This window comes from Bactrocera neohumeralis, chromosome 3 (assembly GCF_024586455.1).
Source record: "Bactrocera neohumeralis isolate Rockhampton chromosome 3, APGP_CSIRO_Bneo_wtdbg2-racon-allhic-juicebox.fasta_v2, whole genome shotgun sequence".
Classification (NCBI taxonomy): domain Eukaryota; kingdom Metazoa; phylum Arthropoda; class Insecta; order Diptera; family Tephritidae; genus Bactrocera; species Bactrocera neohumeralis.
In genome coordinates, this window is record NC_065920.1 from 7,769,915 (window position 1) to 7,785,726 (window position 15,812).

General features: G+C 36.1%; 2 protein-coding genes across 2 annotated transcripts; one reads left to right on the forward strand and one right to left on the reverse strand.

Annotated features, from left to right (window-relative positions):
* The first annotated feature begins 432 nt into the window (after positions 1–432).
* On the forward strand, positions 433–14,194 carry LOC126754138 (uncharacterized). Its single transcript, XM_050466063.1, has 4 exons — positions 433–905; positions 11,327–11,500; positions 11,604–12,313; positions 13,199–14,194. Exons 1-3 carry the CDS (start codon positions 851–853, stop codon positions 11,828–11,830), a joined length of 456 nt encoding a protein of 151 aa, XP_050322020.1. The 5' UTR covers positions 433–850; the 3' UTR covers positions 11,831–12,313; positions 13,199–14,194.
* On the reverse strand, positions 14,190–15,594 carry LOC126754139 (guanine nucleotide exchange factor MSS4 homolog). Its single transcript, XM_050466064.1, has 2 exons — positions 15,360–15,594; positions 14,190–15,294 (listed from the first exon to the last, which is right to left on the reverse strand). Exons 1-2 carry the CDS (start codon positions 15,480–15,482, stop codon positions 15,001–15,003), a joined length of 417 nt encoding a protein of 138 aa, XP_050322021.1. The 5' UTR covers positions 15,483–15,594; the 3' UTR covers positions 14,190–15,000.
* Positions 15,595–15,812: the final 218 nt, after the last annotated feature.

Sequence of the window (15,812 nt, forward strand, 5' to 3'; positions counted from 1 at the left end):
GATAAAGTTGCTGAGCGCAAACGATGACGACGAAGACGACTGAGCGCGACACATTGCTGTGTTGTTGTGCTGCTAATTGTAGATGCTTGCATTATTTTATTACTGTGAGTGTTAGTGTAAAGCCAAGCAACCCGCCTGTTGGGCCGAACTGATATAAACTTTAACAACGCAGACGAAGAGACTGAGAGTATGTGGCAGTCGTTGATTTTCTAAATCACAACAACAATGCTACGTTTTCTTTGTGCAACCGCGTAATTCAGCGCGTGTATGTGTGTGTATGTTGGCGCTGCTTCTTCCATCCAATTATTTCGTATTCTTACCCCAATTTCAGGGGGTGTGCGCTACTACAAGACTGTCGTCGCCATTTAAACCACACTCCGGGCTCGTTACACAGCGAACTCAACTAAACTAAATAAAACTCAACTCGACTCGACTCAACGCGACGCGACTCGGCTCGACGGCTCCACTGTTCTTCGACGCATAGTACACATTCATTTCGCATCGCGCTTTACCTCGAACGCGTGCTACGAACGCCGAACGCGCCACTCATTCGCAACTTTTGGTTGATAGTGTCGGTCTGAGTTAGATTTGGTGGTATACCAAGAAAATTAAATTGAAAATTTGAAAAAAAAAAACATTTTTTTCGTCGAAAATTTTGATAAGAAATAACGGTGCAAAAATTACTGCCAAATTTATTGATTAACCGTTCGTGGCACAGTGGTGAGCGCGCAAAGCAGTGTAGACATATAGAAATTTTTACTGTTCACAAAGTAGAATTTCTTTCGAATATTAATTAATTACGTGTCGTTGTTGTTGCACTCAGAGGAAATTATATAAAATCAAATTTGAAATGCAGTCAACAATCCTCGCTAGCGTTTTGGTGATTCTATTGGCCGTACAGCAGGGTAAGTCAATGGCCGCGATACTGGATATTATACAACCCATAGTCGTTCTGCATGTATGTGTATGTGTGTGTATGTACGAGCACGCAAGTTACATAATGCTGAGTTGTACAACGTTTTCGTGCCCCAAAGCAGTGCCACAAAACGAGAGTGGAAGGATATGCTTAATTTAAAATAAGCTTTGCAAACCCGAAAATATGGCAAATATACATTTTCGTAAATAAAAAATAAATTTTTGTGCGAAATAATTTTCTTGAAAACCCGCTCTCTTCAGTCAAGCACATTATAAGAAAACTTACTGCATACATATATGTAGTATATACATACATATATATACTTGTACTGCGTCAAGCAACGTAAAAGCTGTGTGTACACATTATCAAAGCAGATTAAATAATTTACTCTCTTCCTTGCTGCTCCTACACTTTGCTTGCTCCTCTTGGTCTCGCCTCAACTGCACTCAAGTTATCTTAACTTATTTCCCTTTATTTCCTTATTCTCTTCGGCTCGCGCTCAAAAAGGAAAATGCGTCCTCTTCACGAACGCCCTGTTTTCATATGCAACCATGTCCTCCTCCACCTCTCTCCCTCAAACATAAGCTTAAGTCTCATATTGCAGTTTACTCATTTGTATTATTTGCCCTACAATTTGTGCTTGTGACATTTCATTGCGTGTCATGCACATATTTTGTTGTCACAAACACCCCCACCCCCCTGTTATTGTTCTCATATTTCATATATACACTAACTATTTATTTATATACTCATATGATTTACATATGTACATATGTTCTCATACTGTTTATATCACTATATGGCCTAGGTTCATTAAAGAATCGTCGATATCATATAACTTGCATCCTGAGACTGAGCTCTATCTATAAATTATAATAAATGTTAAATATTTAAGAAAATTATTTGTTGGTCATTTATTTGAGCGATTTTGGATTTTTGTTACTTTTTCATCAGCAATATTTTGGCTCTACAGTCCACAAATTTCACTGCATTGAATCGTCTTATAACCATCATTACTTCTGCTAATGCTCTCTATAAATAAAAGGTTTAAGATGCATGGCTTATTCGGCCAGTGCACCCGATCCTAGTGTTGAGACTGCCAGCATCCACCAGGCCGACACGTAGGCAATCAAATTTTCTGTGCACGGCTAGAAAGATATACCGCTTATGCACTCGGTCCACAGGATCTTATTAGCGATAACAGAGAACTCCCAACCTTTACGATTATGAGGAATTTGAAACGAGAAATTATATATTTACTTCACTCTCCATAAGATCTCCAGAAGCTCTTTATTGGAGTAACCAGAAAAGATATATATGTATTTATAAATATAAAAGCTGTCTTGACAATAATGCGTGGAATATCTACAATATAGACCATTGACTTGACGAACCTCCGCAAAAAGTAGCCTAAAGCAGGCCAATAAAATAAACAGGCGAATAATGTACATTTATTGATATGATTGCCTGACTAAACGCTCATCCCAACACTGATCTCGCAGGAATCATTGATTACTATATTTGTTTATTAAAGTTGTAAACCAAAAAGTCGTAAATCTGTTGGTCCCATCTTAAAGGACAAATAAAGCTTATAGATCATACCAAAACACAAAGTATCTTGGAAAGTTTCTCAAACTGAACACACATGTAAAAAAATGTTGCTGTCCGTTAAGCCTCTAGAAAACTCTTAACTTCCATAAAACTGTATTTTGTAAAAGAGATGTGGTCCTAAGAAAAGCTTAATTGACAGAAAAGTGTTTATATGATTATTTTTTTTTTATTATTATAACCGAAAAATTAACTAAAAACCACTTCCTTATCTCAGAAAAGATAAGTTTGATAAAAATCTTCGGATCAAATAAAAAATTTATAATATTAATAACAGTCTTACTATTTTTGATATAATGCTTCAGGGTTCAGGGTTATAAATATATGTGTAGATAGAATTTGAAAGTTGGAAAGAAAAAGAAATTATTTTTTAATAATGTGTTAACATAAATATACCCTTAAGTCAAACTAAAACTAGCGACAGTGGAGAAAAAACATAAAATTTTTATTGACATACTTCTGTCTCTCCGTCCATTAGCATTCCATAGGCTTTTTGTAGCCTAAAATTCTTTAATGCATCTCCACAACTCATTCGCTTCTACGCTATTGTTCTACATTAGAAGAAACAAGCACAACTTACTTAACTTGCTCCTTTGTTCGTTGAAAGTTCTCCTAAAAGGATATTATAGTCTCACTCATACTTTCATAGATATGCACGTACAAGTAAAATTGCCAACAGGAAACTTTAAAGCGTTTGCGCGAAGATGATGGAGGCAAATTAAAGCAATTATGAGCAGCTTTATGACATAAAAATCAATTATTTTGAATTGAACTAAATATTTATTTTTAGTAAGTATTTTAGTAAAAAAATTTTCAGACTTTTTTGCTATTAAATATCACCTTAATTTTAAGTAATGCAGTGTTTTAAGAGAAATACACCGCTTCATTGCTTACTATAATTAAAAAGCATATAGTATTCTTTTTTGTTTATAATTGAATGGCAGTCACGAAATTGATTTATTTGGCTCAGACGGTCTCAAAAATATTGTCACGTGATGATAGTTTCTAAAAATGTAACACAAGTGAGAGTGACGCCAAACAGGGAATGACAAGCCATCATCACATATTATATACACATACATATACATATGTTTGCATAAATGTATGTATTCTGTGTAATCAATTCGGTCCCTATAAACAATTACTGTAATTGAAGGCAGCAATTAAATTGCAGTTCTCAGCAGAGAACTGAGTATGATCGACGATAAGGGCGCCAAATTTCATATTTATTTATATTTAGATATAATATTTTACAGTCATCAGAAATTAAAAAATCTTGATTTTAAATATCAAGTAGGTCTTTTAGTTATGTTTCTATTTTTCTAATCATTCATCTCTGAAATAGCGATCGATTCGTGTTTCTTTATTTCGAGTACAATTCAGTGAGTTATTTTGAAGCTTTAGTATAATCCGGATTTTACAAAACGTTTAGTCACTTAAGTAAGCGATAGCATTTTATGAAGGTGTTTCTCTCCCCTATCCTTCTCTACATGGGGATTTCAGGGTAAAATCCTCTAGGGAGGTACGCAAAGGAGGGTTTTAGGAAGAAGGGGTTTAAAAATCGTGAGTTTCATTTCATTTGTGCCTCGTGTCAAACGAATCAATTTACGCGCTAGCGCTGATAGGCAAATTAACGCTCTCTTTTTGATTCGAGACGTACTTTAATTGTATAACAATGGGATCGTTGCTCCTACTTGGAGGATTGTCATTCTGATAGTGAGTTGATGACAGTCATGAACGTCATCTTACCTTCTTTGCTTTACTTCCCGTTCGTCCGCAAAACGTCACTCGAAGAGTACGTTAGTTACACTAACTATTTCTATCCTTCTCATCCCTTCTTTAACAAAATTTGAACAGAAAACCCCCCTGGAAATTGTTTCTGCGTACGCCGCTGAAATTGTCCAGGCTTGCAGGTTCGCCCAGCCCTCAAGGCCTCAATTATTTTGCTATAATCATCAGCAAAAAAGAAGACTCGATTTTAGAGCGAAACTTTACGTCGGTAAATCAAAGCCACCGCTTACGTCTTTAGTCCTTCACGTTCAATATTCGCTTATAAAGCTTGAAGAGAGTCGGTTTTTTTGCTAAAGATAAATGACTTCAAAAAACCCCAAAAGTAGTAATCTAATCGTGTTAAATCAAAACTTTTTGGAGGCCATTCTGTTACATTTCTTGAAATAATCCGATCTCTAAACTTTTCTCCCAGAATTCGTTTGTTGCACGTGGTGGGTGGAACGTTGCCCCGTCTTGTTGGAACCAGTTATAGTCAAGAGCAACTTCTTCCAATTGCGGCCATAAAAAGTTGGTTATCATCGATCTATACCGCTCTCCATTGACAGTAACGGTGTCACAAGCTTGATTTTGAAAGAAGTACAGACCGATGATTCCACCAGACCAAACATGAATGTAATGGTTTTTTATGAAAAACGTGTGGGTTTTCTTCCCACCAGAATCAACAATTTTGTTTATATATCGCACTACTGAGAAAAGAATCGTTTCCTAAAAAAATCGTTATCGTTTTCAAGTGTTTCCAAGGCGAAATCAGTAAATTCACGACGCTTACGTTGGTCCAATGGCTTCAGTTCTTGAGTGAATACAAAGAAAAAAATACAGGTCATGACGTATTAAAAATAGCGGACACGAAACTTAGAAAGCATATCATCTAAGTTCAAGTTCAGAGGATCCTATCTTTATCCGTATCTCGATCGTCGACCAAAAGAATGCTGCTGTTTTCGCTTGCATTTTTATATTTTATAAAACAATGGACAAAGAATTTTAAATATTTTTTCACACTTTCTATCCTTGTGAGTACCTGTCGCTCCCTATCTCTCTCAGCACCCTTGAAACGCACTAGTTAAATGCTCTAATAAGCACAATGTTCACTTCAATGGCAATAAACAAATATAATTAAAATATTCATTGGAAAAACAATGTTATTATCAGCAAAATTTGTTGTTTTCCATGCAATTTCTGCAATTCACAAATTTGCAACACGCTAACAACGCCAGCGCAATGTGACTTTTCTAAAACATTTGTTAGAAATAGCAGCGTATAAAAAACTCACCGGCTTACTTGAGATTCTATACATGAATACACTTTTTCATGTACATGGAAATTGAGGTATGTATTTGCGCCCATTAAATTTGTACGGATTTGTACAACAAAAAATTAACTAAATTTGCAGTCGACGCGCGGCAATTGCACTAAATTGCGTAATTTTTCTCCACCTTTTTGGGGTTTCACATTGTTTTTATTGTTGTTGTTGTTACTTATATCACTTACTTTGAACATTGAGTTCAATTAGTTAGTTAATTTTCACTTTATGAAGCTGGCAGGCGGTGGCTTAAGGCCCGAGACTCGTTGTTTCTTTCAAATACAAGGGATTTGCAGTGAATCTTTAGCGCAAAGAGATTTATACTTTTACGCACATACATATATGTATGTATGTATGTACTTATGGAGGTCATAAGTGGCAACTTACTTATGCTAAACGTCTACGAGGCATGATTACTTTGAGGTTTAAGGAAAAATTGAGTTAAGATTCTTCGAGAGTAAAATTTTCGAACAGATTCTTATCATATATTTGCTTCGAACTTCCTGAAAGCTAGTTTATTAATGCTATATTAAAAAAAAAAAACTTATTCATCGATGAAAATGAATATATCTCAACATCCTTAAAAATTTACTCTCTTTTTTCTATATTTTCCTAATATTCATAGAAAAAATATTCCTTATTTTCATAATCCTTAATGTTCATAAAAAAGCCCAAATCAAAGGAACGTGATTTAACCAATTCATAAACATTCCCAATCAAATTTTTAAACCTATTTAGGTACAGTATTGACATTTAGATTACAGCCTGATGTTCTAGTAGCTAATATCTAGGAACTTGGTTGACTTTTTAGTCCATAATACCTTATATGTATTACTTATTTGTTGAAATTTTACAATTCGAGAAGAATTTTTGCAAAAATATTCGTTTGGATGATTTTTTTATTTCTGCATACAGCACTTGATACCGTTAATAATAACTTTTAACATTTGAGGTTACGAGCACATTGAGTTTGACAGTTAAGTTTGACGTTTGTCAAATTACAACCCTGCGGTTTCAAATCCACCTAACGGATCATATTGAATGTATTTATAGCACCTCGTTTGTGAGTACTCTAAATAACTGAATCAACTGTTCAAAGTAAAAGCAAATCATAACCATATCAATAAGAAATTAATATGTAGTCTACTTTGTGTGTACTAATGTTTGCTTACATATAATAACAACAAATACTGATATTACTTACATTTATTTGCATTTGAATTTATTATTGACAATTGGTCAATACTTTGTTCATTGCATGTCGATATCTGATTACTTCGCGGATTGCCTTGACAATGAATGCGGCAAATTATTTGCATCAAGTTGTCACTTGAACATACATATATACATACATACGAGTGCATACATATTTCTTGTACGTATTATATGTAAGTAAATGTGAGGCGGTTGTAACAATCAAGTGTTTTGACGAGAGGAAAAATTCAAAAGAACTGGAAATTTTTTTTCTTGAAACTTGAAAGCAAAGCCATACTCCCAGCATATTTCTGGCGTAAAAAAAGTTCCAAGGAAGCTTTAAAGTTCCTCGAAGATATTTTGAGGGGATTTGTCAGTCTACAATTATGAAAAAAAAAACATTTTTTTAGCTTATGGTTCTGAACTTTTTCATTTGTTTGGTATAATGGTAACGAAATGCTTTCCCAGTCCTGTTCTTTTGTAGAGTTGAGGCGTTAGGGTTAATCAGCTTCAACATGTAAAACTTTAAAACGCATTTTTCTCGGAACTGTATTTTCAAAATTTATCAGCAATGTTACACAGAGACTAACGCACGTATCCACTTGATATTTCAACTGTAGCTTCACAAAATATATCTGGCAAACTACGTATAGTATTTTGTTATTATTGCAACTTTTTAACCCTGATCAGCGTATATACTTATGTATAGTTTATCACGAAATTTCCAAATAAAAACGGCGGCTATACAGATGAACAGCATGACGAGCTGAGTCGATTTAACCTTGTCTGTCTGTCTGTCTGCATATATGCGAATTAGTCCCTCAGTTTTTAAGATATCAATGTGAAATTGTTCACACGTCCTCTTCTACCCAAGAAGCTGCCCGATGTTGTCGGAACCGCTCATGTCGGAGCACGATAGCATATAGCTGCCGTATAAACTGAACGATGAAAATCAAGTTCTTTATAGAAAACTTTTTCATTTCAGTAGATATCTTCACCAAATACAGCATAGGTATACAGGAATGGTCTTCTTTCTTGAACACAACTTCTCACACAGCACAATATGTTCTAATAAAACATCAACAATAATGTTCTGGCCGCCAACTGGCTCTATATAAGTAAAGCAAGCACAGTGGCTGGCCAGTGCTTAGGTGACTCTCGCGCCGCAATGTGATGTGATTTGGCGCGAAGCTGGCGGCCAGCTGGCTCTATATAAGCAAAGCAGGCACAGTGCCTGGCCAGTGCTTAGATGACTCTTGCGCCGCAATGTGATGTGATGTGGCGCGAAGCTGGCGGCCAGCTGGGTCTATATAAGTAAAGCAGGCACACTGGCTGGCCAGTGCTTATGTGACCATCGTGCTGCGATGTGATGTGATTTGGCGCGAAGCTGGCGGCCAGCTGGCTCTATATAAGCAAAGCAGGCACAGTGCCTGGCCAGTGCTTAGGTGACACTCGCGCCGCGATGTGATGTGATTTGGCGCGAAGCTGACCGCCAGCTGTGTCTATAAAAGCAAAGCAGGCACAGTGCTTGGCCAGTGCTTAGGTGACACTCGCGCCGCGATGTGATGTGATTTGGCGCGAAGCTGGCGGCTAGCTGGCTCTATAAAAGCAAAGCAGGCACAGTGCTTGGCCAGTGCTTAGGTGACACTCGCGCCGCGATGTGATGTGATTTGGCGCGAAGCTGGCGGCTAGCTGGCTCTATATAAGTAAAGTAGGCACAGTGCTTGGCCAGTGCTTATGTGACACTCGCGCCGCGATGTGATGTGATTTGGCGCGAAGCTGGCGGCTAGCTGGCTCTATATAAGCAAAGCAGGCACAGTGCTTGGCCAGTGCTTAGGTGACACTCGCGCCGCGATGTGATGTGATTTGGCGCGAAGCTGGCGGCTAGCTGGCTCTATATAAGTAAAGCAGGCACAGTGCTTGGCCAGTGCTTATGTGACACTCGCGCCGCGATGTGATGTGATTTGGCGCGAAGCTGGCGGCTAGCTGGCTCTATATAAGCAAAGCAGGCACAGTGGCTGGCCAGTGCTTAGGTGACACTCGCGCCGCGATGTGATGTAATTTAAATCTGTACAATTTCTTCAAAGATTGCAAATTTTGGGTAGATTTTTCATCAAACCAGATAGTTTTTCATGCAATCACTTGATTCCGATCGTTCAGTTTGTATGACAGCTATATGCTATGGCGGTTCCGTCAAATGAGTAGATTTTTGTAGAGGAAAGAACGTGTGTCTGATCCATATCTCAAGATCTTTAAATAACCTGTTCAGGTTATAAATTTCCGCAAATTTGTTATGATGCTTCATTTACAACTGCCAGTTGTTACTTTTGCTTCGACGAAATAAAATCTAATAATGAAAATAACGCGTCTCATTCTTAAAGAAAAATCAAAGACTGAGTGAAACGAGCTTCCTAGCATAGTCCATTTGAAACACTTAGTCTTTTAATTTTTGCGGAGTGCATATTTACCATATCAACGTATATATGTATGTATGTATTTGAGCAGCTCATACTATTAACCAATCTTTAACAAAAACAAACAAACACTTAAATGCATATTGAGTGCACTTCGGCGCTTACGTATATAAGCACGCCGCGCAGAAATAAGGACGACATTTGTCAATCGCACAAGTGCCATCATAAATTCTTCTCCACCTCCTTATACACATACACATAGACTTTCCACACCTTAATGATATTCCTCCACTTTTTTGCTCATAATAACATTTGCACAAGCTGTCGTCGGTGTATGCAATTAACTGTATACGATATACCGGTATTGTACCGTTAGCCTGTAATGTAGCACTCTTAGCGCTATAATGCTATTACGTAACCTCACTTCTGCTGCAACATTTCACCCACCCGATAAGCTTACTATTCGTTAGTTCTGCTATTTTTATATCTCTACAACAAACTCTTCGAAGTTTGTTGTTGTATCGTTGCACAAAGCGTCCAGTGTACGCTTCAGCGCCTTTGTGCACAAAGTTAAAATTAGATAATCCATATTACAGTGAGTGCATAGCGGTAGCCAGCAGGAATTTGCTGTTGCCGAGCACGTCCTGCAACAAGCGAGCGTGCAAATATGCCGCTCCTTTAGCGCAAAGTGCAGGTGCAGCTGGTGCAAAGATTGAGGATGTGACATCAAGCCTGCGCAGCTGTTTGTTATAAATCAATCGAGAGTGAAGTTTTTAAATTCCAAGTTAGGAACTACTAAGTCATTGGATTTCATGATTGACGATCATAGACAAGTCACAGTCCGGTTATTTTGACAAAATGGATTATAGAATATCCGAGGCAGACAAGTCAAATATCTGGATGTATTTTTGGCGTTGGTCCTAGGTAATGTCCCGCTAGAACAGATCCAAATTTATGGCGTAGTGTGCTCTTTTACGACCTTTCCAGTTATTTGTGCTTAAATTTCCGGTAATAACGATATATAATATCCGATTATCTCTGCGAATCTCAAAAGTTCAACATTAAGATGTCTGGTCTGAATTAAATCCTTAAATAGCTCTAAATATATGTACATATTTATACATACAAATGAGTTTAGTGTAAACCGAAAGGACTACCCTTTATTTAAGGCAACAAATTAGGCACACAACGTTGCTTTGATTTTCTTTCTTCCGTTCACTTAGCTGCCTGCAATTTTATACTTTTAGATGACCGGTCTTCATTTATAGAGACATGGTAGAGCTGGTTAATGTCATTAAATAGTTGTAAGAAAGAATTATCTTTAATGGAATACAAAATATTGCCTACGAAGTTATGTTTTAACACTGATTAAGCTCCATTTAAGTTGAAGAGAAACGCTCGGAGTCGCTTGAAATCAATGTGCCTGTCAAGGTTATTTCAACCGATTGGTAACCAGTCAGTGTCCGCAATCCCTTTGCGCTCTAGTGTTGGATATATGAAGCACCGATTAGCTTGACAATCGTGACCAACAAAAAGTTTTTGCGACTGCGAGATCTTTCTGACCCCAAGGGAACTGCCTCTAAAGTGGTAGGTGAGGTTACATATCTTGTCCAATGCAAATTACCAAAACTTTCTGATGATGGAATCAGCCAAACATGCTCTTCTCAACTGAAAGAATAAAGTTGAAACATGTCGATAGACACATTTTCAGCTAACCTGGCGAAGATGCTCAAACTGTTATTAGCCATCTACGCAAATTTGTGCTACGCTTCGCCGATCTAAGCCTGTAAAGTCTGATGACCATATCTAAGAGTTTTGGGAATCACAAAATACGAGCATTCATTCGCTGCCCAAGTAGGATCCTGCGTTACCTTTGGTGCGAGTTCAGTACCACGACCTAATCTAACATAACCCTGTTGGAGAAGAATTATTTTAAGACGGCTTAGAGCTACCCGTCGAGCTGATCTGCTCTGATCCTTCCGATATCAGAAATGATTGTTTTAGGTTTTTAGTTTATCAAATAAATCCTAGACCCACAGAGTTGTAATCAAACACAACATTATATATGAAGACTAATAACCTAAAACTTGTCTGCATTTCTAGGTGCCGCCATCAAGTGTTACGTATGCAACAGTCACAAGGATGCCAATTGCGCACTGGACATACCGCCAGAACATTTACTCAAGGACTGCGAAGAGGATTATTCGACACGCGGCAAAGGTATACCGACCTACTGTCGCAAAATCTCGCAAATCATTGAATTCTCAGTAAATAACTGTAAGTACTTGAATGCATAACGAATAACGGTAAACAAAATTTGTTGAAAACTTGAAAATGTTGTAAGGAATTTAACACTTTGTACACTTTTTGCTACTTGCAGTACCACCAGACAGTCGCGTCATACGCTCTTGCGGTTTTCTGAATCAAACATCGACCAATTACTGTTACCAACGCGCCGGTTTTGGCGGTCGCCAAGTGGTCTGCTCCTGTGACAAGGACAATTGTAACGGTGCTGGCGCGCTCAACCTGTCCATCGGTGTGATGTTCGCCGCTGCTGCCGCCAGCGGTTGGGCTGTGCTATCACTGCTGAAACGTTCATTGGTTTAAAGCGCCATTTTAGTTTGAGTCTTGCAAAAAGCAAAAACAAATTTTTCAAATATTTCACTCAACACTAGCTTGGCTTGTTACACATACAGACAAACAGACAGAAATATGTTTTTTTGTATTAATTTTTTGTTCGTGCGGTTAATATGATGTGATGTATTGTTGTTGTTGTTATTTAGCTTATTTACATCAAACTTTATTTGAAATGCTTGCGCTGCATATTTATTATTTACACAATTTCGTCACAAAATATATGTAATTTCAATATATGCTAGGTGCATACATACACACACATACATATAAATACATGCATTCATATGTATATGTATATTATTTACGTCCGTTGAAGTACTATATTTAATTTTTAATAACATACAAACGCACATACAGTTATTAAGGACAAAGATAAAGCGGAGGAGTTGTCGTCACTTAGCAGAAATTAGGTAAAAAAAGCAAACGCCTCAACTGATGAAATTGGTTTTAAAGGTCAGTATCTATGCTTACAAATTTACATACAAATGTGCATATATACCAACTGATCAAATTTGAGTCGGACTGATTCATTTAAACCGAAAACTTTTTCCAAAAATTAATCAGTGCTTGAAAATCGTCATGTTGAAGCATCAGAGGAATATCAGAGGATCTCAACGTCTCTTAGCCTAAGAGTTGTTGTTGATGTTGTTGTAGCGGCAAAACACATTCCTGAAGCACTTTCGAGGAATGGTGCTGAGTTACAAGTCTTGGCTGGATAAAAATTCGAGTCCCTTCCGGCTACTCAGACTTCGACTGCCGGGGGAACGGCTTAGCCTAAGAGTCTTAGAGATCGGCTCAACACATTTTGGTTAATGTTTTGTGTGTGAAGTGTATCAACGCTAAACTCGTATCAGAAGACCAGAATCTTATGAAAAAACGACGTCCGGTAGAGGACGAAAAAAATGCTTAATAACGTAACTGATGACAAGACGTGGCTTCATGAATATGTTCAACAGCGAATGGCGCCCAAAAATGCGCGGAAACCGTTAAAACCAAAATTCACCGAAGGCACTGAAGATCAGCCCAGCAGGAGCTTATAACAAGTGAAGTATATGTGCATATGTATGTACCATTCCCACGACAGTCGGGTCTACTTTACGGGAACGGACTCGGCAGATTTCTGCCGCAACAACAACGCCAACAACAAGTGTATGGGATGAAATTGGATTAAGCGCTGGCATGTTTGCATTGGCTCAAAAGCCCATATAAAATATTTGTATCAAAACACTTAATACTGTAGTTTTTTTTGTCAGTCCGGGTTAAATTTGATCAATCAGTTTGTATATAACATTTTTAGCGGCTGCTAATACCGTTAATAAAATGTTTACCTCTTTACAGTTAACGCGCCCAGTTTCATCGAAGTATAATACATACATATACATAAAATTTAAGCGCTCTCCTAGCAAATAAAACAACAATAATAATATGTATGTATATGAAAAGAAACGTTTGATATAATAAAATCCAGTAGCAGTTCAGATTTTGCACAATTAGTGAACAAACAAAGTAACAAAATTAAATAGCAACAAATGTGCGAAACGTTATATAAGAAAGCTTTAATGTAATAGATTTTTAATTATAAAAAAAAAAAAACATTTTATAACTTTGAAGAAATTACCGGATTCTGCTGCTTTTTAAAGTAAACTCTAACAAAAACAATTGAATCCGTTAAAAATAATTAATTTGGAATTCTGTTTTAAGGTTTATGCATTGCAATACTTTTGATTACTTATTTTATTACATACAAACAAACACATACATAGTTAAAAGAGTAACATTTAAACAAACCCACTTTACAAAAACAACACACAAAAGCAATGTTTAACCAACTGTAAATCCACCAAGCCGTATTGTATTATTGTAGCGAATCTTTAGAAGAAGAACAGAAAAACATTTGAAACTGCATCGTTTATATGAAAAAAATTATATACATACAAATATATAAAATTAAAATGATAACAGCGGGCAGGCAGTGCGTACATTTGGTGCCAATGGACGATTTTCGTTGTAAAGTCGTTGTAAGTAACTAATTGTTAAAATAAAGGTAAAATAACGTACTAAATTCACAAGTATTGTAAAGTCATAATTTTGTTCTCGTTTTTGCTTTTAAAATGAAGCAAAAGCAAACAGCTGAAACCAAAAATTAGTTATAGTTTTGCTACGCAAGAAAATCGTTTAAATGCAAACATTTCATTTCAAATTGAAAATGTTTCGCATTTGATTTTCTCGTGTGATCTTTCTTAACTTTAAGCGATTATAAATGAAAATAGTTACAATTATAAAAATTTAAACGAAGAAATAAATGAAGAGTAAATAAAAATTTGACAAATAGCATTTTCTTTATGTGTTTATTTTTACTCAATTGTTTTTAATTTATTTAAGTTATATAAACTAAATTAAATAACAATTAAAATAAAACTATTGAAATTGTATATTACTAATAAACAATTTAAGAACTGGGGTGCAATACTTTTATGGAACAAAACTTCGTTTTCACAGGATGGGCTTCGTGCACTCTCCTGTGTGTGAATTAAATAGGAATAAATCGGACATACATAGTTAAAAAAACTTTATGTGCGAAAACTGTTAATATCGCTATACAAAAAATCGTATAATTTCATATGAAAGATAATTCAAATTATAAATTTCAGACGTTTGGGTAACAGATTTTTAAATCTTTGGCATATTCGTCAACCAATTTATATACATACAATTTAAATTTAACTATAGTAGGTAGCTGAAAACTTTTCCGCTGCCCGAGCAAGTTTTAGGCCTTTTCCACCTACGAATCCTTAGTATAAACACTTTTTCATTTAATTTATAGTAATTTCTCTTTTTTATTTTTGTGGATTCATGCGTAAAATTTAATTGTTACAATTTTTAGTACATACAAAATTATATAAATACTTATTCTTTTTAATGTACATACGAAATTATTCATTTTATACAGAATTGTTTTTACTTTTTGCTATTTAAACAAAATGCTACATAAAAATATGGAATAAAATCAATGGTAGCAGCACAGGTATGTTTATAATTTTTATACATACACTGTCTTTGGTTGCTCCCCAAATGGCAAATATTTATGTTACATCTATAAACACATGTACGGTCGTACGTACATATGCACATTCGTTTTTCTATACATCATTCTCTTCCTCATCGGTTACTGGCTCCATTACGGCGTCTGGTTCACTGCCATGTCTAACACGTTTCAATGCTATATAACATTTTTTATTTGCTATTTCGTGATAACCCACCGGTCCCATCTCACAGTCGGCACATATCAAGAATTTACGGTTGTCCACAGTATTGGAGAAGCCAATATTCTCGAAGGTGAATATATCATCAATACACCAGAAGTTTTTGAGTACCTCCGTTTCAATAATTTCAGTGTCTTTCCGATGTTTTTGCTGCATCAGCGGCATTTCGAACTAAGGTAAAATAAATGAGTATTTTTCTCGATATAAAGGCGTCACCGTATTTTTTAAGAACTTACCTCATGCTCAACATACTCTCCAAATTGTGGTTTCAGTATTAATGAATAACAATAATTACATCGTACACTGTGTTTATTTTTATTATTTAATATTTGTTCTGGAATTTGTGTCTCATCCGTCATGGTAGCTCTTGATTTCTGTGATTCTGTGATTCTGTGATTCGATTTGTGCGCAATGCAATGCAATTATTTAGAAAAGCAATAAATTACCAGCTGTTATTTACAGCCGGGGAGAGAAACAAATATATGTTATTCACAATAACTATCTGCAACACGTGAAGAAGAAGAATATAAGTGTTCAAAAGAAATCTCAATGTGGTAACCAGTTTCGGAGTAAATATTATAGAAAACATATTTTCTCAAATGCGCACACAATTTATTAACTATACACGAAATTACAAAATTTCAATTATATTAATTTTTTAATATTTTTCAATCTTTCTACAAGTTATG

What these genes read in the sequence shown, in the direction of transcription:
- LOC126754139 (XM_050466064.1), bottom strand. Translation starts at nt 15,482, where the DNA reads ATGACGGATGAGACACAAATTCCAGAACAAATATTAAATAATAAAAAT. An exon ending in GAGAGTATGTTGAGCATGAG is followed by an intron (nt 15,295 to 15,359) that starts GTAAGTTCTTAA and finishes ATTTTACCTTAG; the next exon opens with TTCGAAATGCCGCTGATGCA.
- LOC126754138 (XM_050466063.1), top strand. Translation starts at nt 851, where the DNA reads ATGCAGTCAACAATCCTCGCTAGCGTTTTGGTGATTCTATTGGCCGTA. An exon ending in TCTATTGGCCGTACAGCAGG is followed by an intron (nt 906 to 11,326) that starts GTAAGTCAATGG and finishes CTGCATTTCTAG; the next exon opens with GTGCCGCCATCAAGTGTTAC. An exon ending in TGAATTCTCAGTAAATAACT is followed by an intron (nt 11,501 to 11,603) that starts GTAAGTACTTGA and finishes TGCTACTTGCAG; the next exon opens with TACCACCAGACAGTCGCGTC.